Genomic DNA, 27,227 nt, shown 5'->3' with positions numbered 1-27,227 from the left:
CCTGTGAAGAATAATGAACTTAAACAGTTGTGTTGAGTTTGATGCACTTTAAAATGGTGATCCTCTAAATAGCCATGAGCTTGAGACTCTTTTCTTATTCCATTGAAAGTAGGTACAGCTGCCGCACGGAAAGAAATAATCAGAAACAAAATTCGCGCAATCGGCAAGATGGCGAGAGTCTTCTCTGTTCTCAGGTATTTGCGTGACTTCTGCATTCCCAAACCCCTGCTATGTATGTTGGGTAAACATCTCTGTTTCAGGATAATGGATGCCAGACATTTTTCAGGGAGATCACCGCGCATCCAAATCTTGTTTGGCATATTGGTGCAGCCCATTAATGTTGGTGTTTTTGGTTAAAGAATATTTTTGAGACATGTTTGAGGAAATTAGAGAACATGATGTTTAGTTTACACATTGTTTACACATTGTAGGTCCTGATGCTATGAGTGTTGGAAAGGCAATACTGAGAGACTGAAATCAAAGGTGTAATAGAGGAGGTCAGGACTGGCTCTGAAAATTTCTGTCATACCAGAAATTTGAGGACTAGAGGGTTTCTGTTTCAGGTTTTTGCTTATTTGCTTTCAGATATTTAAAAAATACTATATTCTTATACTTCTTTAAATCTAGAGATTTCATGATCATATTCACCCCAAATGTATAATTTTTCCACAGACCATAATTGCTCAAATAGGGATAATTTTTTTAAAGTTATTTCCTGAAGTATAGACACTTTGAACAAAATTGGGGATTGTTTTATGATACTGAGATACATTCAGTGCCTCCTGAGGCATTCAGTGCTAATTTCAAAGCTAATGAGTCTGCATGTGAATAATTGCTCAGAATTTGGTTCAGAAGTAGTCAGCATTTATAACTTCTAGACAGAGGAAAGACTGGTATGAAATAGAATCATTTTCCCCTTTTTAGTCATTCGAATTGGAATTTACACTCAGTCTTGACATGCTTAAAGCAGAGCAAAAATAGTCTCCCCCTCTCCTCATCCATTATTTTACTTCAGTGCAAGCTTTCATGCACAAGTGTTTAAGGTGATGTTGTTGTTTCTCACACCAGGGAGGAGAGTGAAAGTGTGCTGACACTCAAGGGTTTGACTCCCACTGGAATGTTACCTAGTGGAGTGTTGGCTGGAGGACGACAGACCCTGCAAAGTGGTAATGATGTTATGCAACTTGCTGTGCCTCAGATGGACTGGGGCACATCTCACTCTTTTGCTAACACCACACATAATGCATGCAGGGAATTTCTTATGCTTTTCAGTTCTTGTCTTAGCGGCTGATACAAGCATAGTGTTATGTGTTAATCAGGCAATGTGAAATGGATACTTAACCAGGGTATAAAACTAAAAGCAAATTAGTTCAGCAGTGTCAGACCACGTTTTTCAGACTCTGAGCTTCCTTAGCTTACAATTTTTCAGGTGGGATGACCTTATAGATCTGATATTGAGGCATTTGATCATTACCAATACAAAAATGGCAGTGTAACTTTGCATCATTACTTGTTTGCTCTCCATTAAAATGGTTTTACTAAAGTTATGTTAGTATTTTCATTGGCAGTGTCAAATAGTTGTCGATATTAATATTAACAAACAGCTACAGGCTGCATAGTTCCATATGACACTCCACTGACAGATTGGAATGTGCTACGTTTTGTACCCTGGTAATTAATGCCAAAGTTTGTTCTCTATGTTGTTTGTCAAATGTTCTATGTATAATTGACCTCCCTGAATTGTCCTTGTAACATGCTGTTTCCTTCCTCTGCAGATGTAGCTGCTTTCTTAGATCTGTCTGTCTCTCTCTAGGTATAGATGTATGTCTGTATAAGTGTTAAAATTAAACCACTATCCCAGACACTTGTCTGTCTCTTGATGTAGAAGCAATGTTGTAGCACCTTGTTTTTGAGGTTTGCTGCATTTGCTGCTGCACATTGTCCGTGCATTTGAAACAATAATGTACTTGAAAAATATTCAGCAATTGTTATAAAATCAGTTGAGAATAAAGGGATTGAATTTAAAACTTGTAAATAAATCAAAATAAAAGGGTGTTATTAAGTGTGCATATATTTTTTTGCATGAAAATAAAAAGAACTCTATACAAAATATATCTGTAATCTGGCTCATTGAATATTTTGTAAAAGGTTTTTACTCCTTTTTTAGTTTGTTGAATCATTGGATCATATTTTTCACAAGGCCCATAAATGATTAACTAGGCCTAGGGAGAATGCTACGAGATTGTACCAAGTGTATTAAAAGAATGAAGTCCACGTTTCTGTTCACAGTGGTGGATAACTAAAATGTACCAGTCTGAGACTGGACTTCATATCAACAGCACTCTTAACATAAATTACTCAAAGACTTTTTATTGACCATCTTCAGTCTTTACTAGAAAGTATAAAACTTTTGTATGGGACTGCTGAATTTTATAACTATTGAAAGATTGTGATATATGAATATCACTTTTTACACAGTTTATTTTCCAAGAGTAGCTGCTTTTCTCATTTTGTGATTTAGACTGTTTACTTGAATTTTTTAAATATTCTGTGTAGTTTTTTTTAAACCTTTCACTACATTTTCTATTAAACTATCAAAGCTGTTTTTAATAGCTTTGAAGCACAAATGTCACATTCTAAATCATTTTTCAGTGGACATATAATGTCTACAAGTAAGTTTATATGTCCAGTGTATGTATGTGATTGTTTTGTGAATGTCTATAACAAGAAATGGTGTATGTTTCCTAATCCATTCAGCTATTCCAAAAGCATATGTTCTAGCTTTAATTTTCATTGTTTAATAAGATACTTTATTATGCTTAAAAAATAAGTCTGCATTCCTCTCATTTAACAGATTTTTATCCATGTTGCATTACAAATATCAGAGAGGATCAAACTGACTAGAAAATTTTTTAAACATAAAACATATGACTTTTTACCATTACTGAAAATGTGGGACATTTGGAAAGTATGCAAAATGCTTTTTGGATTTTTGTGGGTGTGTTTTTTCTTGACTAGAACTTTTGATGGCAATATTCCTGGATGCACAACATTAAAATACCTCATTTGTTTTAGTCATGTTGATTGTTCAAATTAAATCATGCCAACTGTTAGTTCTACTTAAACTGAAGTAATTTCTTTATATTGATAAGCATGTTATTGTTTCAGTCTTTAAAAAGTAGTTTTCAAATTATAATGCTCAGTTGCAAAGCTAGAAGTAAGCCAAAAATAAAATAAAGCTTCACTAATCGATACTTTTCTAAACTATCATAATATCAGAGAATTTATATTGGCAAAAATATGGTCACGGATAGTATAGCAGGATTTCTTACTACAAATACTTAATTACTCTTTGAAGTATCTTCTTGATCAGTATGCTATCAATAATTTAAACTAGTCTAGATTTGCAAAAATAATAGAACATAATATTAAAGTAATTTTTTTATTCTGTTCTTTTGTTTGCTTAAAAATACACAGAATTGACCAGTATGCCATGGATTTTCCTGGTTTAGTCTTAAAAATGCTGATTTTTCAATGGCACATTGAGAAAAATTCTATTTGTGCTAGTTGCTATTAAATCTATAAAAAGCTTTGAAAGTTATAAGAAATTGGAGTATATATCTATATTTCTCTAGAGAGCTGGGCTGAAAATTTTTTATCAGGGCAAATAGATACACAAGTATGGAAGTCACTGTCAAGGCAATGCACGTGCAACTTCTGCATACACGCCTGTTCCAGTTCCTAATGTCAGTCCCATGTTCTGCACTAGACCTTAGTAAAGGCCACTGTTCCTTCAGGGATTTGTTCAGCCCAGCTGCTGTCCCGAGAGCTGCTGGCCCTGCTCAGAGGATGGAGCCTCTTGGCACTGACACTGCAGAGGAGGGTGCCCGCCACACAGCTCCTGTGAGAGCAGTGCCTCAGCAGATTCTCACTGCAAAACAGAGCAGCCTGAGGGGGAACTGCAATTGGGAACTGTAGGGAAGAGGTCAAACAAAGACAAGTCAGTTAAAAAAGATAATTTTGGAAAAAAGTGCAAACCTGCATCTTATTGAAGAAGTCGAAGTGAGATTTTTTTTTTTTATAAGTATATGGATATATTTTTGAAAAACTAATCAGAAGTTCCTTTTAGATACCTTTAATGTACTAGGATAAAAAGCAGACTTTAAGAATTCATGGCCTTTGTATGTTTCTAAATTTTTTAAATGTAGATTCATTTTTTATGTTCTTTATGTTGCTTGCATTATAGTAGCTGAAATATTAAAGACCATATTTAAGTATTGTAACTTAAAGTAACATCTCCTAGTGACTTATTCTGTGAACTGAATTCAGTATTTTCCAAATTGAGTCAACATCTTTTAAAAAATTACAAAACACCTAAAGCTTTATTCTGCAAGGTATTAAATGCAAGCCTAAATTAAAAATTGCAAGTACTTCAGTGGAACTCAGTTGAACTGCCCAAATACTTATCTTTCATTTCTACCTCTGCTGTTAAGTCAGGGAGCAGTAAGACAGTTTTTTAGTTTTATGCTGAAAATTGACAAGGATTTTCTGTTGGATCCATCCCTTACATAAAGCAGGGGGAGACCTGAAATTGAGGGTGGAAACGCCACTGAAACCTGTTGCTTAAAATTTGCTCTCAATCAAGAATTTTTAGAGCAAAGACTTCAGAATTACCTGTTAATAGGATCTAGTATTTGTTCAAGATTTATCAAGTATTACAAAGAATATAGTTTTAATTTAGATGATAAAGAGAATCCAGCAAAATTATTTTCCAAATTGAGTCTTTACAGTGTGGGGTTTTTTAAGTGCCTGTATTTTCCAGTCAGTTTGTTCTTTTATGTCAAGTTGAAAATTATCTTTTTCTTAACTCTGATGTATATTCCAAGGTCTTTTTGGAATAGTAATACTAAAAGTAGAGTGAAATAGGACTAAATTTTGAAATTTGCATTTATGACCAAGCTACGTAATTTGCAGAGATAAATCAGTATTCGTGATCTTTTCAGGAAAAGATTGAAAACAAAGACTTCACAGGTAACAGGAAATGCTGGAAAGAGGTGGTTTTTTTACACAGTTTTGTATTTGTATGGCAAATTGATTATAGCATGAAATTATGTATTTGGTGACTTTCTAAAATAATTCTTAAATTTATTTTTACAAATTGAGAACATTTCTTTTTCTTTATGTAAACATAAATAAGCATCTATTCAAGTGGCTTCTTGATTTAATTCTGGAATTGCCCTTGTCTCTGTACATTTAAGTGCAGGAGTTTTGGGGGTTTTTTCTTCATTTTTTGTTCCATAGGAGGTGCAGTATGTGCAAATCAAAATGCTGCATTACCCTTAAATATTCCACATTATTTTAGTAGCACTTAATGCAAGTATCCAATTTTTTTTTTGGTCTATCTCAGTGGAAATCACAATCTTATGCAACAGTGAGCTTGAAGTGTAGTGTAGGCAATTCATACATAACAACATAATGTAGGCATAGTGTAGGGGATTGGAATGTTGTGTTTGGGTTTTGTTGGATAGGAAATGAGAAGTAATAAACTTAATTCTCTTTAAAGAATTCTATTGTGATCTAATGCTATATTTTCTTATATAGGTATTTTCCCCAGCATTTGCTTGAATACTCTGTTATGATTTTTGTTGTTAACAGTATGTATCAAGCACTACACAAGTAGGTTTATGACTATATATGCTATTTTTTTTTTGTTAATGTTTCTGAGATTATGGTATTAGAGGCATGGCAAATAGTAGGGGAGGTAAAAAGTTGTTACTGTTATTGAAACTTAGCTATAGTTCAAGGTGCAATAACAATAACCTTCTGTTTAAGCTTGATGTCTAGAGCTAAAACTATAAGAAAAGAACTCACGAGAAATTACAGCAGATGCCCTGGTTATTTAGTTTGAAAAGCAGATAGTAAGATTTTTTTTCATATCCACATTAATTCACCCACCAAGATTATGTTAAATCTGGACCTCTTCCTGATGTAGACTTTGTTGTTGATTCAACTAAACAATTTACATAACTTTGTAAATATGACTTACTAGATTTGTCTTTCATGGCTTAAATTTCATAGATCAGTTCTCAGAGATGCCGATTTTAGCTTAAAATATGGTGAGAAATTGAAGTACTAGTTAAACGTAAGGGAGCTAAAGATAAAGAGAAAATTAACTTGTTATTATTAGAATGTTGCTAGTTTATTTTTATAGGGTCATTCCTGATAATTTAGTGAAGCTCACTAATGCACTTTAATCTTCAGAAACAATCTCAAATAGATTTTTAGTATTTTTTAAACCATACCACAACTTTAAGATCAGCTGAAATTTTCTGTTGGTTTCCTAAAAAAACCCTAAAATTTACAACCAAAACTTACAGAAATGTGCAGTTAATAACATCATTTAATTAGTGTTACTTTGTTAGACTTTTAGTTAATAACCTGTACTAGTTAAAATTTAGGAGAAGTTTCACTTAAAAACAACCCCCCCAAACCCTTAATTGTCATTTTAACTAATTGTAATCTAATCTGGCGTAGCATACTATATTAAATTGATCATTGCCTTTTCTGCTATGCGATATTACACTCTTCATCTTTCTCATTCATTTTGCATGCATCTGCTCACTTCTGTACAGCCACTGTAGAGGCAATTGAGGCTGAAAAAGGTATGATCAGAGTCTTTGCCCTTGGCAGAGATCTGTGGTGTCTGGGAGGGAATTCAAAAGTACTCTGTGTGGGTGTGTTTTATTTTCAACTTGCACAAGCAGAGATGAATCAACTGCATTGATTCATCCCTTTTACATGTAACATTCATTTCTGGCTTTAGGATGATGATTATCTTTAATATTTTAGGGAAATTCTTGGGGTTTTTTTGATCTCTTTTTGTTTGTTTGTTTTTTACAGAATATGCAGTAGGTTTTTGTATAGTAGCATGTTGTGATACGTGGTGTTGTCTTGAAGTCCTTAAAAATGGTAGTGTTTAGTGGTTTTTTTCTGCATTCAACTGCAAGGTTTTGTTTGATTGTGGGGAGGGGATGTTATATGTGGAAGGAGGGTTGTTTATGCATGCTTTTTCTCATAAAATCTATTTAATCGCTTTGAACATAAGGTTTTTAACTTTCCATGACGTATCTGGTAGTGCAAGATGTATAAATATGTTTTTTTTCTATAGATTTTGAATATAATTTGTTGATCAAATTTATTTCCAGTATGTATCCCAGACTGCCAGTATAAGGCTTATTAAATTCCATGGATTATCAGTGCTTCTGTGCTAATTAAGTTGTATATATGTTATATACATCTTCTATTAGTGGTATTGAGCAAAATGCCACCGAATTATTTAGTGTTCAGAGTATTCAGCTTCAGACAGTGTGTTTTCAGAGAGACTGTAGTTCCCTCTTGCTCAGTATTCAATGAAGTGAATGACAAACAGCATAGCAGTTGAGAGAGCTGCCTTCGGGGTTTTTCAGATTTAGTTGCAAAGCACCATTTAATAACTCTATTCTTTGTTTTTTTAATTAAGGAAGTCAGATCTCCAAAACTAAAAACAAGTGCCATATTCTGTTCTCACACACACCTGCAAGAGGTCCTGTTGTTGTGAGTGGAAAGCTGTATTTAAATCTCCAAAGAATTATTTCATCCCAAAGACTTCTGTCTTACTATGTGGTCAGCCATTTTCGAGTGTAAATTCAACTACAGACCTCATTCATTAAAATAATCAGTAGCAAAATAATACCTATTTTCTATACTTATTTTAAATACATTTGTATTTAAATGATACCATTGTTGAACCACAGTGCTAATTTGGTGATTGTGGTTGTGTCCATTTCCATCATCCACACGATTAGCACAGTGTGAACCACATCCTGCAGTTTTGCCTGCATGAAAACTACAGGATCAGGCCATCAGTGCGTGTGCAGGATCTAAATCTGCTACTACTTTTGTAACCCTTTGCTGCTTTGCCTCCACTGCACTTGCTGTGCTGCTTAGATCTTACTGACATTGCCCCAGAGAAGGGGGATGTTAAGATAAGCCCAATGTGCTGGGCAGCAAAAGCAGTTGGCGTTGATAGCTGGCCCCTGCAGGGACACGCAGAAGCAATCAAGGGGACTTCAACCCCTTGATTCCTACTTGCAGAATATTTGCCATACTTTGTTCTTTTTGTAGCAAACTAAAATCATGATTGCCGTGAACATTTCAGGAAAGCAGGTTAGGAAGCTTTTGGTAATACAGTTGCAGAGCCATAAGTTTCTTTGGCTGATTTCTTACCCGTTTTTAAACATCATTTGTTAGAAAAAGTATATGCTTTCAACTTATTTTTCCATTACTGACATATCAAATTTGCATTTTGTTAAGCAATACGAGGATTCTCTCCGCAACATAAAATCTGCAGTTTTGAAGAAGCAAAAGGTTTGGATAGGATCAATGAGAGAATGCCACCAAGAAAAGATGCTCTTCAGCAAGATGGTATTAATACTATAAACACAACAAATACCAATGGAAACAATGGAACTGGCAACAACAATGCACAGTGACCACGTCAGCTTCTGGTTTACTCACTCATGTCTTGCCTGAGAATTCCTAGATTACTGCTTTTTGATGTGACAACAAATGAAATAGGGGGATCACTTGAAGTGACTACTTAACACGAGGTGAAAAACCATCTGACTTGATCCCACTGAAGAGAGACCATCATGCTTTTGAGACAACAGCCCCTCTCTTACACGGTGACCCAACCTCCTGGGAGCACGCCTCACCTCTGTGCACAAACGTCCATCACTGGCTGCTGGAGCTGCAGAAGAGATCTGGCGAAAGAATCGGGCTGTTCTCACTAAAGCACACCTAGACTAGCATCTTATGCTTATCGTTGTCAACACTTTTAAGTTTACAAATGGGATTTTTCTTTCAGTAGAGGTAGTTTGTTTGTTTGTTTTTTAAATCAGACTTTCAAATACAACCCTAAGAGCTAACTATTTATTAATGGACATCAGTTTCATGAAATGTCTTTAAAATTATAGATTAGAATGGTCTTAAAATATCTGAGGCTGCAAAAACTGTATTTTAAATACACAGAAAAAATGCCAAAAAAAATCTCAGTTGGTCATTCTGTAAAATGCTGACCTCAGGTTTACTCCTTAGATGTTGCTAATTCTATATTGTATTCACTGTATTTTTTAGTTACAGCTTATCAGAAGATTTCTATGTAGGAATGTTTATTACTTGAACACAGATTTAAAAAAATATTTAATTTAGAAACTTTTTTGCCCAGCTTTTTCAAGACTCTTCCCCACCTTGAATTTAAAAAAAAAATTATATATACTACTTTTAAAAGCAAAAAAAAAAAAAAAGGAAGTGTTAATTTTAAGGTACTTTTAATTGAACTTTGTACATTGTTTAAGTAAATTTTGATTCATATCAAGTCTGTAAAGCTTGGCATTGTATTTTGTGTATGCATGTTTTCATTTTGCAAATATTTAATATATAGACCTATGATGTACATCTATAGGTTACCTAGATGTTATGGGTACTTTTAGTTTATCGTGAGTATTACGGTTGCATAAATAGCTAATAATCACTGGGCTGAATAGCTGCAAGCTTTTTATTATTTTTAAATCCGTAAAGGAAACTGAAACTGTATTGGACATACTTTTTGTTTAAGCAAAGCAGCGCGTAAGCAATTGCTCTGTTCAACTGCTAAGGCATTAGTGAAAGTGTAAACTTGAGACTGCATGTATTTTGGTATCTACAGGACTGCTTGGTTAAAATAAAAATTGAAGCCCTGTGCTAATTTGTTCACAAATAATGGACTGTACTGATTGCCAGTGTACTTTGTTATATATTTTGACATTTGCTACATGTTTTTCTCATCCCCTGGAACACGACTTGAAACTTATGTCACTAGAGTTCATCTCCCTTTTTTTTTTTCTTGGTTTGCCATAAACTACAATCTGTACATACCCCTGAGTTGGAAATTTTATGCATGTTCTGAACTATTCAAGTATTTTATAAACAGTAGCACACAATAAATTTTGTGCATGGGCTGCGGCTCCTATCACTGTGTATTGGTTTTATTTGGCACATACAGGTCTCACCTTGAAAATTGTTTAGATATAGTCTTCAATATTTATTTGAAAAAATAGCATAAAAGGTCAGGTTTAGCTTGCAGACAACTAGTTGAAGATAAATATTATTTAATTTAAATTGTATTCACGCTCCATTTTTTTTTGCTTTTGAGTTCTCTCTCATAGATACTTTGTGTCTGCTAAGCCAGACGTCCACTCTTGGTTTGTACAACCTTGTCAGAGCAGGATTAGTTAATTCTAAAAGGCTCTTAAGCATTGCTGTGTTTTGTGTGTTGGTTTGAACTAAACATTCAACACGACTGAAGTGTGTTAGGGCAGCTTTTTGGGCAGAGGGGAGAACTGTTTGTCATGACAGTCAGTACAGATACATTAATTAGTCTTTTTGGTATATTCTTTTTTAAAAAAAGACAAGTTGCTGATCAGGATGAGAATTAAGATAAAAGGTAAAAATAAGTTACACACTGTTAAGGGAGTTTTAATATTTGATTTTACTTTATTGCAGATGCATTCTAATTGGAAACTCTCTCACAGTTTGAGTGCAGAAGATCAAGTTAAAAATGGTAAGTTTTTTGGCTTTTTTTATGAAGTGCTCCCATACATACATACCTCTGAGCTGTGCATTCTGCATATGATATCCTATTATAGCAGAACAAAAACCTGTTACTGAGTACAAATGAAATTTTACATGATGAACATGGTGATGGTACCTTTCTCCTGAGCGGTAGTGGAAAATGTCTCAAACTCACAAGACATTACTTTTCATTATTTGATACTCAGATCTTGGTTGTGATGAGTAATCTGACTGGCTGGAGTTGTGTATGTGAAGAAAATACAGATACAATCTTTGGAAAAACTTCATTGTAATTGGAGAGGATTGGTTCTGATACTTGTGTGGCAGTAAGTGCCCAGCTGCAATGATGTTCGCTTCCCTGAGGATTCCCTTGCAGTATCCATTTTGCTGCTTTAAGGATTCCCTCACAGTATCCATTATCTGTAGTAGCGCTTGCCAGATACAAAGGCAGATCTGCAGTAAAGACAAATTTTTTGGGCAGTTGTTGGCCTGATTTCTCATGCTGTGTGTCTCCTGTCCCCCTTTAGGCAAGTAGTCAGGTTACAGGATTGTGTCTGTGGGTGTTGTTTGGAAAGTAGGCACTCATTTTTTTGCTACTGTGTTTCTGAAAGGTGGAGTCTGGAGCTGTCTCTAATTCTTGTATTGTTTGGGAGAAGAAATTATATCCTTCCTCCCAGAAAACTGTAAGTAGTTTGCATTGCTCATTTTATGCTTTCAGCATTTTAAGGAGGGGGAAAAAAAAAGAAGTCATCTCTATGTTCTTAGTCTGTTCTTGGGTAGGGAGCAGAGAAGTCTTGGAAATAGCTTTGACAGCCAAGGGACACAGGTGGCAAAAGCTGTGAGAGGCATGGCTGGTCGGTGGTTTGAACTGGAGTGGTCAGTGCCTCCCTGCCCTGCCCTGGGCTCAGTGGGCACCGTGTGGGTCACTTCTTGCCTGACCTGATGGGTGGCATCTGTGATGCTCTTTATCTGTAGGGCAGCAGCAGCAGCGAGGAGTATTCAGAGGTGGGCTGGGGTCTCTCACTGCTCTGAGGAGTGCAGACGTGTGTTGGTGATACTGAGCAGAAGTACAGACTGTGCTGGGTCAGATTTTGAGGGGTTATTTTCCAGCAGACGCTTGTGCTGTTGGGGAACTTGTGCTGGCACTTGCTGATCCTAACATGGCAGTGCAGCATAGTTCACAACCTACCTGTATCTGGTTTAATGGCAAACACATCCTCACCTCCGAGCACTACAGTGTGAAACGAGCTCTCCTTTCAAAGCTTATTAAACCCAATTATGAAATGGAAAATTTGCTCCAGTGGTATCTCTTGAATTGTGAAAATTAGCCTCTTGCAAAAAGACAAATGATTGTGATTGGGGCTGGTTTTCTCTTAGAAAAAGGTAAGTCTCTTCTGGTGTGAGTCTGAACACTTTTGAAAGGAAGTGTCATAAAGAGCTTGTTTTCTTCTAATGTTTGATCTGGAAACACCATTATGTTACATAGAGGCTATTATGTTACATCATGTTACAATTAAGGCCATTTCAGAGGCAGGATAGACAGTGTCTGTTCATTCTTTCCTTGCCTATTTTTTGCTACAGTTTTATCATTAACCATTCAGTTCTTGCTACTGATTTAACAACTCTGTTACTAGCACGTAATGAAAATCTTTTTGTCATAAAACAGGCCACCGTTATCAGAACATAGAACTCGTTCATCTGTTCATTTTCTTGTGGTAGTCTGTATAAGCCAGATTTATTGATACTTTGCTTTGAATGACAACTGAAGTGGTGGGGATTTTTTCAGTCATATAAAAAGATAAAGATGCACTAATATGCTTTAATTATTAAATGTTAAGCTGCTTCACTTGTAAGGAAGTTTGCTCAAGAATGAAGAAACAAGAACCAAAGCTTATGAGAATCTTGGTCAAGCTGGGAAAGCTATTGACAGATATCTATATTTACATACATACACATGTATATCTAACTCATTGAATACTTGCACCAAGGATGAACAAAGTAGTGCAGAATAGAATGTCCTTTAGTCTCTCCAAATCAACTTCTATTTCATATTTAAAATAAATAATTTTAAGCTGAACGGAATTTCTCGGTTTAGTATCAGAAAAAGTCCAAAGTCAGATTTAGGTTGCAGACCATTGATGTGAGCGAAATACCTAAGCCTTTTTTATATGTATAATTGATAAGCTGTTGTTGTTTTGCAAAAACCTCTATGTACGTGCTGTGCAGAGTGGCAGGTTTGCCATATTGGAACCAGCTCCACCAGCCCAAGTGATTCTTGTCCAGGAGATACCAGAGATAGGGTTTTGCTGTTTGTGTGAGGGTGTCCTATAATACAATTGCTATTTGTGAAAGCATTGCTTAGAAATGTTAGGGAACACACTACTAGCTGCTGGACTTGAAGCTTCTCTTAAATTTATGGCCAGAGACAGATTCACTGTAGCTTTCTACAAAAACCCAAATATGCTGTTCAGAGTTGTTCTCTTTAAACCCTTTGAAAACATCCACACAGTCATTTATATTATCTAGGTCACAACTGCCTTCAGTTTGGATTTCACATGGTAGCATTTAGCTACAGGCTGTTTCACTGCTCAGCCATTTGCTGTATAACCCACTCCTTTACAAGGAGAGACTTCAAAATCAGATCTAAGATGAGTTCTCCTTTCCACTGCTGCCTTAAGCATAATGGTAACTAACCACTAATATAAGAAATTTAATAGGGGAGTACAGTCAGATTTTGCCAAGGTCCCTAAACTGTCAGCATATTGTGACTCTAACTGAGCATTTGCATGATTTTCAGCATTATGATAGAAAGACATTAAAAGGGGAGGAGGGTAAAAATGCTTCACATCACAGCCTCAGGCTTTTTTTGTCATCCACAGTAAGCTCAGCAGTAAAGTTTAGGTATTTCAGGGAACTTCTTGAGTGCTGGAGTTTCATTTGGCTGAAATAGTTTACTCATGCAAGGGTCCAGTAGATGGAAGGTGGTTTTATCAGGGTCAGAAAGACTAAGGCTTAGGGGCTAATAGACAAGATATATCTTTTATTATACAATAAAGAATATTATGTGCTGTAAGTTAAGGCATTGTAAGTGCAACAAGCTTATTGAATCATCAAGAAGGCATATTTGATTATGAAAAGTTTAAAATTATTCATTTACAAGGATAGTTAGTGTCTACATAAAGCATGTTTCATGTCCTTCAGTTTGTTTCCAAAAAAAAAAATAACCCACCAAAAACAGATAATCCTCTTCTACTGCCCAACAATTGCCAGCAGCAACCGCCGGTAATCACCACTTGTATCACTTGCTATCATTGTAGCCAAAGTCTTCTGATACATCTGTGTGAACATCTGTTTAATTTGCACAAGGTCAATCTATGCAAAGACAAGAAAAAAAAGCAAAACACTCAACCACAGTGTATGATTTCAATCCTAGACAGTCACCCTGCATCTCTTCCCTTGTGGACTAGAGAACACATGCCAAGGGTGAGATGTGCAACTGATTAAGCCCGTGCAGTGTAGAAGCCAGCTGGTCCCTCCCCAGGACAGAGGAGCAGCTCCCAAAGCAGAGTCCAGCAGTTGTTCCATGCTTTGTTAGCATTGTGCTGTCTTAACTGAACAGCTGAACCTCTGACCTGGAGGTGCTCGCTTGCTACATGGACAAGCAACCACAGTTTAAAAGGAAATCAAGCAGTTACTACTATCTAGGCAGAGTTAATAAAGGACTACATGAAAGCTGGCTTTAAAACTAATTACCAGATTCATCTAAATGTGAGCCTCGTAAAAGCTTTATTGCAGTACATGATTCCACAGCTGTGAAAGGAGTACTAAGTGACAAGCTGTTTTGGGTAGGTGGCTTTCTGCTGCAAGTGACTTGTACACAGGAGAAAGTTTCTTACCTCGCTGCGAGTGACCACAATTCTGATGAGTGTAGAATCATCTGTGCCAGCTCCTCTCATAGAATGATAAAGTCTTTCTGCGAAAAAGGCTGGGCAATTTAAAGCACATTGCACTGCAACAAAGTATATTTTTAGGATTAGTTCCAGTATTGTATCCTGTGTAGTGATACCTGGCAGGATCAACTGGGGATTTTTGCTGTAGACATCTAGAAGTGGGTCTGGGTGAAGATCCAGTCACTGTAGATTTCAGGATCTGTTTATAGGGCTAAGCTTATTTTCAAATCACCGAATGAGTTATTCCTTCACACAAAAACTTGGAGTTACTGGCAGTTAACCTCTCTGGAAGTGCTTTTCAAAGCTGTCTGAAATGTTAATTCTCGAATAGGTAATTCAAAAACAGTTCTTCTTCTTGGATAGCTGGTACTGCGACATAAGGCATTTTACTCGTGTTCCACTGCTAGAATCCACTAAGAAAAGTAGAACTGTGGAAGGTTGTCTCTCTAGTAGTTACAGAATGGATCTTGTTTCAGTTAGATTATTCACACTCATTATTCTTTCTCAAGCCTGAACTTTTCCCATTAAACTCTTGAGTAGAATATTTTCTGAGAAGTTTTTCCTTATCCATTACGGCTACAGGAATGCTGTCGTTTTGGCAAGCACTGATAGGACTGGCATCTTCAAATTTACCACTAAATAATACTGATTCTGTCAGTTAATTGTGATGAATTGTGTTAAACTGCTTTACTATAACAAGTCAGGACGAAAAAATGAATTCAAAACAGGTCTTCTGTTTTGCTGAGGTTTTCCTTAGCAATAGCTGAGCTTTTTAGGGGTAGATGGTGGTAGGGAAGAGGAGTAGAAAGGGAACTGTGTCTTATGTAGGTTCACGTTGGTTCTGAGGTCATCTGCATGGGTGGCTCAGCTGTCTCTGCTGAGGTGCCCACACCCAGAGTCACGGCTCTGTTACACTGGGAATCACTCATTCTGCAGAACTCTGAAATACACAGCTACAAGCACTAACCAGTGACCTCTGATTCCGGGCAGTTACCTGCCCTCCTAGAGAAGTAACAAGTAGTTTCTATGTGGCCTTTGCTTATTTCAAAGTGACTTAATTAATTAAGTGTAAAATGAATAATTTGAATAATTGAAGTTACTTTTGTGATAGCAGAGTCTCAAGTTGTGTGATCGTTTGCCATATGGCAAGTGTTGAATTGGATTCTTCTTTGGTTACATTTAGAAGGTTCAATTCTTAAAGGATAAGGGAAGAGCATATCACTTACCAATAGTTTTCAAACCACGTTCCACATTCCCAGAAAACTCTCGGTCAATGCTGCTTAATAAATCACGATTAGCAATCTACAAATAAATGAGATTAATATGTGAATGATGAAATGCAGTAACAACTGGAACTTTAATTTAAAATACATTGACCAAGCTTATTTGAAATCAGTGAAGAACTCCTACCCTGGAGTATGCCTCAACTGTTGCTTTCAGCTGGGGAAAACTTCTGCTTGCCAGAACCATATTAAAGCAAGATTCATCAGTCCCAAGTTTTCCTTCACCTGCTTGGTACAGACGCTGAGCATCTTCTTGAGCTTTTTGATAATCCACAGTTTGATTCTCATCCCGATTACCCTTAAAGCAAGGACAACAGATTTCAAATGAAATTTCGCAGAGAAGGCTATGCTTTAACTGTGTAGACCCCAAGCATGTATCTTCCAAGCCTGAAGCAGAAAGAGAAATAGCAGTTTCTTTAAAACTTCTCTTTGGTTTAATACTCCTTATAGGAAACAAATATAAAAGTGGCTCAGAACCCTATGTGTAGGTCATGCTTTAAACTGTAGATATACTGACTCAGATAACATCATCTCTACAAACCATCTCACAGTTCTAATTAAATACTGTACTTAATTCTCTATTTTATTTAATAATGTAAGCTTTCTCTTGATTTGTTTGTTTCTAGGCTTCAAGTTGCAAAGAATCTTCCCAAACAAACTAATGAATTATCTTACTGAATATGCACACCTGAAATATCTCAGGTCTCCTGCTTTATTTAGAAGTTGCTTATTTGAAGTAAGAATGTCTCCAGAAAGTACTTACTGCAGTTATGTCAGTAGGGCTTACATGACATTTTACATGCTTTGGTGCTTGTTTTGGTTTTTTGCTGCCTGGTGCATGGATAAGTACTGCTAAATATACTGGCTGAGTAGGCTTGAATACATGCTCTCAAATACTGTTGTATCTATAGTGGTTAATATACTATTTAAATTATGTGGTTGTTGGTTACTGTAAACTGCTGGATTTATCAAAATAAAAATTAGCAGCATGAGCTTCTCCAGATTTGCTTTCTTGTGGATTTTGACTTATAAATCCAAATACCTAGTGCATAGCTGAACTCTCACAAAGGTAGAGGCCAGTGGGGCAGAGCAGTGCTATAGTAATTCTAACAGAAATAGTCATATTGATCAGAGAACTGTGGAAAGTTGCATTAGTTACATATTTTTTCCTAAATATGGATAACCATTAGTTCCTATTCTTCAACACAAAATGAGCCCTAGTAAATGATATGAGATAAGCAAGCTCCAGTGTTTACCTGAGTTCAATAGCAGCACCTCCCTAATTCTCATGGTGTGAAGGGAAGGCAGGCTATGGTGTAACTTGGGAGGTAAGTTTTGCCCTGTGGCACCTCTTAGCTTGTTCACAGGGATTCTCACAGGTGTTCTACATACCATAAAGGTTATCCAATCAGATTCACACAAACTATTTTGTTAATGTTTGCAAAAAATAAAAAAGCATCCTGCTTTAACAGCATCGTGGACCGCTAATTTAGAGAACCACTCAGTTGCATCTGCACAATATTTACATATAAGTTCTCTGAAATTAATCTAGGGTGCTAAATTAGGTCACACAATTCATCATAGATCTGTAGATAGGAAGTATCTCTTGAGGAGGGACTGAAGTGTCATATCTTAGAGAATAAATTAATGACCCAGGGCTAATTTCTTAAAAACCTGGCTCTTGCTAAGCATACACAGGCTATTTATGGAGCCATAATGACTACACACACCAGACTGTACACTGTTACCTTACTAAAAAAAAAAATTTAAAAAATTAAAGCTCACTTGGCACATAGATATAAGCAGTCGCTCAAAGTGTCCTGAAGTGTCTGCTCTGATGTCTTGTTCGATGTCCCTTCCAAATTCTGATTTATAGCAGTTCACTATTTCTCGAATTTCCTGGTTTGTCCTTGTGCAAAGGATCTCAATCAGCACACTCTCCTGAGTGCCTGCTCCCTGTAGGCAGAGAAAACAAAGGCATAACTACAGAACACTACCTATGCACTTTTCTTCGACTGTGAAATAAGGCAGTCATCTGTTATTTCAAAACTTAATACAATCTATATTTTAAGAACAGTATCCTTGCAGTGTGAAAGGACCAGTCTTCTCTATACTTAAAATGGAATGAAGATTCCTCAAGCATGCCATTCTGTACCAGTTCAAAAACACACCCCCAAACTACACATCAGTGACATCAGACAAAGTAACTGGAAGTTTAGGAAGAAAATTCTTTGGCAACTTTAATCTGTAAACTTACTGAAGGAAGATAGAGCCTTAGGATAATCAATAAAGCCAAAGATACACATGCAAATTCTGTTTTGGTCACCATACAATTGTGTTCCCCATACCAAATGTGGCTGTTTCCTCAATATGGAACTTTTCACAGATGCTTCCCTCTCCCCAGAATAAAAATTAACTGAGATTACTGGGTACAGTGAGATGGCATGGTCATCTCAATTCAGGCAGGGACTAGATAGGAGAGTGGATCTATGTGAGGCTTCTAGGTAATGTTACATTACAATTTTTTTTAAATGGTCGAGTGGCTGTTCACTCCATTAAAGGCAGTTCTTAATCTAAGCTCCACATTCTTTAGAAGATCTCCATTCAAACTCAGCTGAGTTACACGTTTCCACTACCAGCCACCTGTGAGCTGCCACAGCTCACACCAGCAACAAATTCTGGTAAACCACATGTACCAGTTTACTAGAGTTAAAAGTTTGACCCAAGTAGCTCACCTAATCTCTAATGCTGTCTTAATACTTGAACAGGTAAATGCATCATCTGACCTTAAGAAATTATTTTTTCATTGTCTTTGGGGAAAAAAAAAAAAAAAAGATAATCCAAACCCACCTTTCAGTAACAATGGTTTGCTCCTAGTCAGGAGAGGTACGTACTTTCACTCTAAACAGTAGTTATGATTTTAACAGCACCCTGGCCCTTTCTAGGCTGTAGCAAAAATTATGCCCAAGTGGCAGAGAACAAGGTTGTCCTGCAGCGTTTCATGCTCTTCTGGAGGGACAGCTGCCCTGAACTGGCTAATTGGCAGAAATTGTCTGGAACTCAGGGATGCAGCAGTAAGGAATCTTAAGCCCTGTAATCCCAAGATTTGTTTTACACTAAAGGATTTTTCAACAATGCTGGGACCAGCTCTTCTTAGATGAGTATTTTAGAATAGTTTAAAACTATTTCCTGCACAGGAATACCACACCTTCATTGCATGACGTAAGCTCCAGGCATCATAGTAGGTACTAGGCATGAAGAGCGCTAAAATCAATTCTTCCACATTGCCACTTAACTCAGACTTCAGATCTTTAATTAAATCCTGTTAAATTATAAACACAAAAAGGGGTTTGGAGAGTGTTAGCTTATGTATTAAGAAAATATCAAACTAGAACTTACTTTCATTACTGATTTCTACCTTTGTGCTGGTTTTCCTGTAAAGCTTTGTTTTATTTCTTAAGAAGAACTCTGTCATTTTTGCAACTTAGAGTGAAATTTTATAGTTGTGGCATTTTTCAGGACCTGATTAGGTCTTAATTAGCGAGGAGATAATGGAGAAGAGCTGAGGTGTCAGAGTTTTGGACAGAGGGAAGAAATTAAATTAACCTGGACTTTCATTGACTATCCAATCCCCTGTTTTTTAGGAAAGAACAGATTTCAGTGCTTGTGTGTGTGCATAAAAAACTCAGTAGTTTCAGATACTAATACAGAGGCAGTTTAAGCTTGATTATTTTCTGTCTGTCAAGCATTAGAGAAGCAGAGAAGCTTCTTGTGTGGTCAGAGACAGAGACAGCCTCCAACCTTTCTCCACCCCTGCTTTTACCAGGTATCAGGAGAACACTATGTCAAATACCAGATGTTCCCCAATACACAGAGAATATGACCAAAAGAAGTGCATGTTAAAAATGCATAAATCACTCCTCAGGACTAAAATGCAACCAGGCAGTTGCTGAAAGTTTGGTTTTGTTTACCAGTTCAAAGAATTAGTGAACATACCTTGCCATACATTGTCTTGAAAGCTGCCTTGATTTTTTGCCTTTGATCATTGGAGCGGTTAGCAACAACATCTATAATGGCCTGCTCATCAGTTCCTTGGAAACAGAAGGGCAATGCCATGTAAGAATGCAAAATAGTCCCTCCAAAACTGTGCATTTTATACTGTTACATTTGAGCATAGTTACATAATAAGTGATTACCATTTACACCCACTAATATTTCTATGTAACTTCATCCACTAAATAGCCCAAGCCATTTTGAAAGTGTGACTTTTGAAAAGGCTGGGGGGGAAAAATGTATAGTTAAATAAAAATTGAAGAAAGGAACAAAATGGCATTAAGAATTTAACTCAATAGAAATTAAAGCTTCTATTGCTTACTTACCAAAACCCTTCATAGCTTTGCGTAGAATTTCTGCGTCCCTTCCAGCATCAAAGTTCGGAGCAGCTTGAATTGTGCCCTGGGTACCCTGAACCATTGCTGCAGGCTGAGAATAAGAGTCACATGTAACTAGATATCCTGCACAATATAAATTCAAATTAAACCCATAACATTGGTATCAGTACTTCAGAAGGAGTTGTCCATTAGTTCTCCATTTCTTCATCTAACACAGAACCAGAGTGACATTTGGTTGTGTTGAAAAGCTCTGGCCCACTAGTGCCAAAGCCTTGCTTGTACCCAATTGTATGGTATGAAGATCTCAATGAGCGAGGGTACACAGATACAGGGTTATGATCTTGTTCAGTTGGTACTCTGAGGGTAGAAGGAAACTCCTGATGCAGAACACACTGTAAACTGTTGGAAACCAGCTGTAAAAACATTAAAACTACACATAAGATTGATTATAGAAGAGAATACAGCACATACCGGACCAGGCATTGGGGATGGTGCTTGTCCGCCAGGAAATCCTACTGAAAATAAAGAACAAGGTAGAAGACATTAATTAAGTCTTCTCTTACTATGGAAATGCTATCTAATCTGAATATAAAGCCAGACCTACCACTGCACCAAATGTGTTTCCTAAATAATAAAAACTTGTCATGATCAGTAACTGAACTTCTTGCCCTTGGGAAGAATGGGAAGAAGCAATCACAGGTGCATTTTGATATATACACTACCAAGGTAATTCTAAAAACACTGATTTTACTGGTGCTGTGGGAACTGGAAGAATCTCTCCTTATTCAAGTCTACTATTTTTGACAAGCCAATACAGCCCACACAAATGAGGAATGCATGTCCCATGCTTTCTTTAAAAGCCATATTATATACCTGAAAATGTCTAGCAAGTAAACAATAAATATTAAGAATTCATTTATGCAAAAAGAATTGAAAGAATCTCATTTTGTGAACAAAAGCACTGTGAATATAAAAGCTGCAAAAAATTTTTGTACTGGAATTTTACTTTTATTCATAATATGTATGCACATTTCTTTCCATTTTAGTACTAGAGCTAACAAAGCAATCACTAAACAAAAAGATTTTGCTGCTCTGAATTTCTTGACACATTCCAGGACATTCCAGGACAAAAATCATCCCTATGGTAACTGACCACTCAAGGCATTACAAACACTGCACTGCTTTTAAGCAGTTGTGTGCATTCTCCCTTCCTCCTTCCCCAGTGTGCCAGGGGCATTTGTGAACATACATCTGAAAAATGCAATTTGGATTAACAGCTGTCTACTCATTGCATGTGGACTCTGGATTTCACACTTCTTATCAGATACTTGCAGTTTGAAGAAGGATAAGCACCTAAACCACTACATCACAACCATTAATCAGGGACAGCCATCAATTTTGGATGTAGCACCTGCAGAGCTGGTTCTCATCAGCCCTTCAGTTCCTTTGTCAAGAAAGGGGCAGGACGTAAACAGCACACGGACCTCAACAGCTAAAAGTAACAAAGGTAAGGGCCTGATTTGTTACTACCTATCCTAGGATCTCTTGGTTTAACCTTGATTTCTTGAAGTTTCCTATGTATGACATACCTGGAAATTGTGCTGGTCCACCTCCAGCATAGTTTTGGGCAGGAGGCTGTGGGTAGCCACCAAAGCCAGGGCCAGCGGGAGGCACACCAAACCCAGCACCTGTGGGAGCCAGGGGAAGAGACAGACTGAGCATGCTTGGTGTTTTGTACTTGACCTCTGACACATGAGCACAGCTATACAAGAGGCTAATTTCTGCATGTCTGTGCAGTGACCCAGAGCCATCAAGCCACTGCCATCAGCATGCAGGTATTTACTGCTAGATGGCAGTCTGGCTGCCTGCCTGCTGCTGCCTGAACTGATCACTGAACAAAGCTGCTTTTCTTCACTATTTCTAACAAGCACAGGGAATGGTTACACTGCAAATCCTAAGTGGTACTCTAACAGAGGATCCTACCTCCAGGGTAAGGTGGCATTCCTCCAGCCTGGGGAGCTCCAGGGTAGCCCCCTGGAGCAGGATATCCTGCCCCTGGAAACCCAGCATTAGGTGGTGCTGCGGGATAGGTCCCTCCTCCTGCCGGAGGGTATCCTCCAGGAACAGCAGGATAGGTGTACTGACCAGCTGGCGGATAGACGGACTCTTGTCCTGTCGGCTGAAACACAAAAATGGGATGTCTGTATCCCTATTAACAGGACCTTAGAGTAAAAACTCCCAAGCTACCAAACTGTCCAATTGTATAATAACAACACAAATTGTTTAATTAGATCAGCACTTGAAGCAGCAGCAGAATTCCTGAAGCCTGGATGGGCTCCTCCTGGTTGGGTTTTCTGATGCATCTCCCGTGCTGACACCAAATTAGAGAGACCTCTGGATGGCCTGTGATTCCATCTTCAAAGCAGGGCCAGCTTTGGAGTTGAATGAGGTCATGCAAGGCCTGATTGTCAAGCTTTCAGTATCTCCAAAGAAAAGCAAACTCACAGACTCCTGGGGTCCCTGTTCTAGTGTTTGACTACTCTCATAGTGAAAAGCCTTCCTCCCCGAGGACCCACAGTGCTGAGCCACACTGGACTTACCAGCTGTCAGTACCTACTGGAAATCTGCTCCTTCTATCCCGCATAAGGAACAGGTGAGCTCAGCTTGGCTTGCTCTCAGTGAATCATTAGGAACTCACCTCCTGTTACAGGACTTTAAAGAGCTTAGAACCTTGAAAACTTCTACCTCTATTGCACAAACAGTGTTTTCATATGTTACAGGGTGAGAACTTACAAGAGGTGTTGGGGTTTTTCTTTGGAATCCAGGTTATAAAGCAAGGACATTCAGTGACTAAATCTGGACCACTGACTCAAGACTGAACACCTATTACATGTTTTAAATAAAAAGAACAAGTCAAATATCTGTATGCCTTTGTTTTGCTACATGTATGATTTACCAGCCATACCACAAAGGCTGCTATTAGCATTAACATCATTGGAAATATTTACTTAAATTACCTGGATCTCTAAGGAAACTCCTGTAAGGTAAATGTCATATAGTTTATCTTAGAAATCATGTATTTAAATCAGCTTCATAATGAAGCATGATGTATGGACTCATTAGTCACTTGCTGAGAATCATCTTTACTGATCACTTTTAGAAATACAGGTCGCACATAACATATAGTACACATTCATCTTGACCTCAGAAAACAGAAATAAAATGCAGACAGTAAAGCCTAGCTCAAATGTTCTCCTTGGGTTTGGCTGCCCCAAGATTTCTACCCCTAAATTACTGTGTCCAGGCTATATAATATTCTTTTCCCCAGAGGTACACTCTGGCATTTCTCTGCCAGGCAAAAGATTTTAATGGAATTTAGATTCACAATTCCAAAATTAGGATCCTCAAAAGCCCTGCTCAGATAACTATCTACAAAAGAAAATTTCACATTTTTTTTAACTGACTATCACTTTGAGCATCACCAGTGAGACTAGGAGATCTAGAATTGTTGATACCAAATATAAGAGGTCTTTTAAATTAATCCATTGAAATTGGTTGTTTTAGACACTAGCTAAGGAAAAAAATATTTTCAGATGTAGTTAAAAATAACCTACAGCTACTGTCATGAAGGTTCAGCAGAACCTTGAGGGGAGAAGAGAAATCCTGGAGTTAATAGTGTCTCATTTCTAACATGTTTGTCTTTAGTTTGATTGATTTTAGTGTTTCAGAGGGAGTAAGGGTAAATTGTAAAGCAAAACCATCACAGAATTTATTGCATGTATTTATATGCATATATTTATATATTGCATGTATTTATAGCTTTTCAGTATTTTAATGGCATGCAGGCTGAGCTCCATGGTTAAATCTAGTTCTATACTACATAAAACACAAGTAATATTCACACAATTACAGGGCCATGGAAGTGCCATGAGTGCCATGATCAGTGTCATAAAAGCACACAGATGAATCCAGCTTTAAAAAGTGATGCAGGCATATCAAAAACACTGCAGTATCAGCCACAGCATCAGCTGATACGTTTCAGCCTTCCATTAAGTTTCATTTAAATTTTTAGTCCATTCCATTGTGAGCTGAGAGTGAAACAGTCCTGTGGCTAATAGATAGGGGGTCTAAGCCAAGATACAGTGTCCTCTATCCTCAGAAAAAAAAAATTTACTTGGTGTCATATGAAAGCTGGGCTGCTTGAGTAAAGTTCTTCCTGAGGGCTATGACTACTGAAGTTTGTTTGGCGTTTGGGATACGGATAAGCAAGTATTTGGTTGAGACTGGTTCAGAGATTACTTCTGACCCTGTATGTAAAGACCCTCATATTTATAGAAGAAGCTCAAAAAAAAAAAAAAAAAAAAAAAAAAAAAAAAAAAAAAAAAAAAAAAAAAAAAAAAAAAAAAAAAAAAAAAACACCACCCACCAAACTCATCAGAAAAAGATAAGATAAGATCAAATAATCAAAAATCTTTCTAGAATAGTCGTAATTAAAAAACCACAAAACTTCCTTCTTGGAATTTTTATGAGACAGCTATAAAATCATCCTCAGGGAGGCACAGATGAAAACAAAGACCGTAATCTCTCCAGAACATTGTATATGAACTGACAGCTAGTATTTACACTCACACAGAGCACAGCAAGAAGGGGTATTCACAGACTATAAATACATTAAGAATGAAACACATTCAAGAGCCATACTTACAGGATAACCAGGGAAAGCAGGGTAGCCATCAGAAGGGGGATAACCTGGGTATGACATTCTGGGAGAAAAAAAAAAAAAAAAGGTATTTTCACTGTGAAGGCACTATATATGTTTGTAGTAGGTATTTCCTTGCTAATTACCTGTTCAATCACTTGAACAGTATGTTTAGTAGGTTTAGAATTGCTTGTACTTGTTAGCTATTAACCCACAAATCTTTTCCTTTTTTTTATACATCTGACCACAGGTATCAGAATTCAGAAGGGAAGCATCTTCAACTCTGTAATTAACTACCACACTTATTTAGGGTCAGATAGACACTGAAGCATGGTAAGAGGCCTGAAACTCCAGAAAGAACTCTGAAATACAGAATAGAGTTTGAGATGCCAGCAGGAAGCTGAGCCCTTTGCCAGGACTGAAACAGTGCAAATTCCAGTCCTGCACTGCACCAGGCACCTGTCTCCCATCACCCTGCACTCCTCTGCTCACAAGGGTAGTTCCTGAGAGAAGAGCAGGACTCCATCTATCCCATGGAAAATGGTAATTTGACAGGAATAGGTGTAATCCCTCAGCATTTCTTCATTTGTGTAGCAGATTTCTGTTTCCTGCCAGTAGCTGTTTATTTTAGTCTTATTTTTAAAAGAGGGACTTGGGGAATAGGGACAGAGATCATCCCCCATTGTTGCCAACCAGTTGGGCAGGGAGATTCAAGACCATTAGCCAGTTTATGAAACATATAACGGTGGGAAAAAAAAATCATGTTAATGCTAACCAGACAGATTCCCTGATCAGGGCCTGGGGGTTACTTATGGTGTGTTTCTAAGACAGTGTGCACCTTAAATGCACAAATCAGAGGACATGGCACATATAAAACTGAATGCAATAGAGCAAATGATTATTCACATTTCTAGGTATTCATCAGCCAAAATTAATTTGAAAGCAGAATTCTTACTGCACTGGGCCATTAAGAGAGTAGGTGGACATAGAACTAAACATGTGAGACTTCATGTGGAAAACCTTAAAACTTTGCATAGAATTCTCTTCTGTTTTCAGAAGAGCCAAAACCAACTTGCAGAGAAGCACTGCTGCTCCATCTCACGCTGATGCGCTTGGATCACTTCCAAATAAATAAAAGGGAAAAACAACATGAGGTGTATTTGCAAATCTACACATTATCATAACCACTGCTAATGGCGATTTATTTCCCTAAGGAACACCTTAAACCAGTACCTGTACAGTATTTATTACTGACAGCTGCTTAAATGGATTTTTAATTTGGCGCAAGCATCCTCATGCAGGACAGAGCCTCTGACGTGACTACTTTTACAAGCAAAGCAACAACACATTTTCCCGTCAGATTGCAGTTTCCCTCGCTGTCCCCGGACGGGCACAGGGCGGGTTAAGCCGGGAGTCCGAGAGTGAGTCGGCTGCGGCGCCGGCCAAGAGCACCCGCCCGTTCTCTGCGGGCTGAAATGGAAATCCGAGGAGAGGATCTCTCTTGAGGGGGGACAGATGTGGCTCTGACTGTGGCACCTCAGCGGACGCGCAGCGCTCGGAGTGTTGTGCAGAGCTCGGCAGGTAAACACCGACACATCTCCCGACCCCGCCCGCAACCCCCGCGCCCCGCCCGCCCCGCCGGGCCCCGCTCTGCCCGCGGCCGAGCTCCATCGGGCATCGCCGCGGGCTCCCCCGCGCCCTCAGCCGCCAGCCCCGGGCCGGCTGAGCCCTTGGGCGAGCCGCAGCTGCGGGCGGGGCAGGTATCCCGGTATCCCACTGCCTGTTCTCCCGAGGTGACCAGACCTGGTCCCCCTCCAGCGGGAGGGCAGCCCCCGCCGCGGGTGCGGCTCCCTGGGGCGGGCGGCGCCTCCCTCGGCCGGGCATCGGCGAGCCCTGAGCGGGGGCGGCCGCGGCTCCGAGAGCGCTGCCCGGGCTCCATCCAGCTCGGGCGGGGCAAAGCGCAGCGAGGCTGGAGTCGAGCCCCCCGGGGCCGTGTGTGAGCAGAGCCGGGGCTGGGGACGAGCCCCCCAGGGCGGTGTGACAGACCCTGCCGGGCCGGGGCCTGGGGCGAGGTGCGCACGGGTCTGGGCCCACAGCTCCTCCCCCCCCCCCCCCCCCCCACACCGCCTCACCTGAGGGGAACCTGCGGAACCTCCGGCCTCTCTCCGCAGCCACACCGCAAAATGGAGCCTGTGCGGCCGGCGGTGCCCGCCCCGCCCCCGGCACCGAGCCCGCCCCGGCCCGGCCCACGGGC

The 27,227-nt window shown here is 38.5% G+C and overlaps 2 protein-coding genes across 10 annotated transcripts in view; one reads left to right on the top strand and one right to left on the bottom strand.

The window, feature by feature from the left end:
- The window catches only part of PPP3CB (protein phosphatase 3 catalytic subunit beta), a 48,463-nt gene extending 31,583 nt beyond the window's left edge, over positions 1-16,880 (top strand). For 2 of the 8 annotated variants that reach the window (XM_027885146.1, XM_027885145.1), the window contains 4 exons: positions 110-194; positions 1,069-1,166; positions 6,633-6,662; positions 8,353-10,048. In XM_027885146.1, the coding sequence (XP_027740947.1) occupies positions 110-194; positions 1,069-1,166; positions 6,633-6,662; positions 8,353-8,531 (392 nt within the window). In that variant the 3' untranslated portion in view covers positions 8,532-10,048. Of the gene's footprint in view, positions 1-109; positions 195-1,068; positions 1,167-6,632; positions 6,663-8,352; positions 10,049-10,581; positions 10,640-11,261; positions 11,334-16,509 lie in introns of those variants that run through there. The other 6 variants (XM_027885149.1, XM_027885148.1, XR_003571375.1 and 3 more) reach the window with 5 other exon arrangements.
- On the bottom strand, positions 13,670-27,208 carry ANXA7 (annexin A7). Of its 2 annotated transcripts, none has more exons than XM_027885152.1 (13): positions 27,106-27,208; positions 24,980-25,037; positions 22,258-22,453; positions 21,864-21,962; positions 20,746-20,789; positions 20,263-20,365; positions 19,880-19,974; positions 19,092-19,205; positions 17,669-17,839; positions 16,011-16,181; positions 15,827-15,902; positions 14,547-14,659; positions 13,670-14,022 (listed from the first exon to the last, which is right to left on the bottom strand). In XM_027885152.1, exons 2-13 carry the CDS (start codon positions 25,034-25,036, stop codon positions 13,900-13,902), a joined length of 1,362 nt encoding a protein of 453 aa, XP_027740953.1. In that variant the 5' UTR covers position 25,037; positions 27,106-27,208; the 3' UTR covers positions 13,670-13,899. The 2 variants fall into 2 exon arrangements, with proteins under 2 accessions (XP_027740953.1, XP_027740954.1); XM_027885153.1 differs by having other exon boundaries at positions 20,746-20,786.
- Between the last annotated feature and the right edge of the window lie 19 nt (positions 27,209-27,227).

The sequence above is a fragment of the Empidonax traillii genome, unplaced genomic scaffold (assembly GCF_003031625.1).
Source record: "Empidonax traillii isolate 1590-97213 ecotype Southwest subspecies unplaced genomic scaffold, ASM303162v1 scaffold162:size863265, whole genome shotgun sequence".
Lineage (NCBI taxonomy): Eukaryota > Metazoa > Chordata > Aves > Passeriformes > Tyrannidae > Empidonax > Empidonax traillii.
This window is presented reverse-complemented; position numbering and strand designations above follow the sequence as displayed.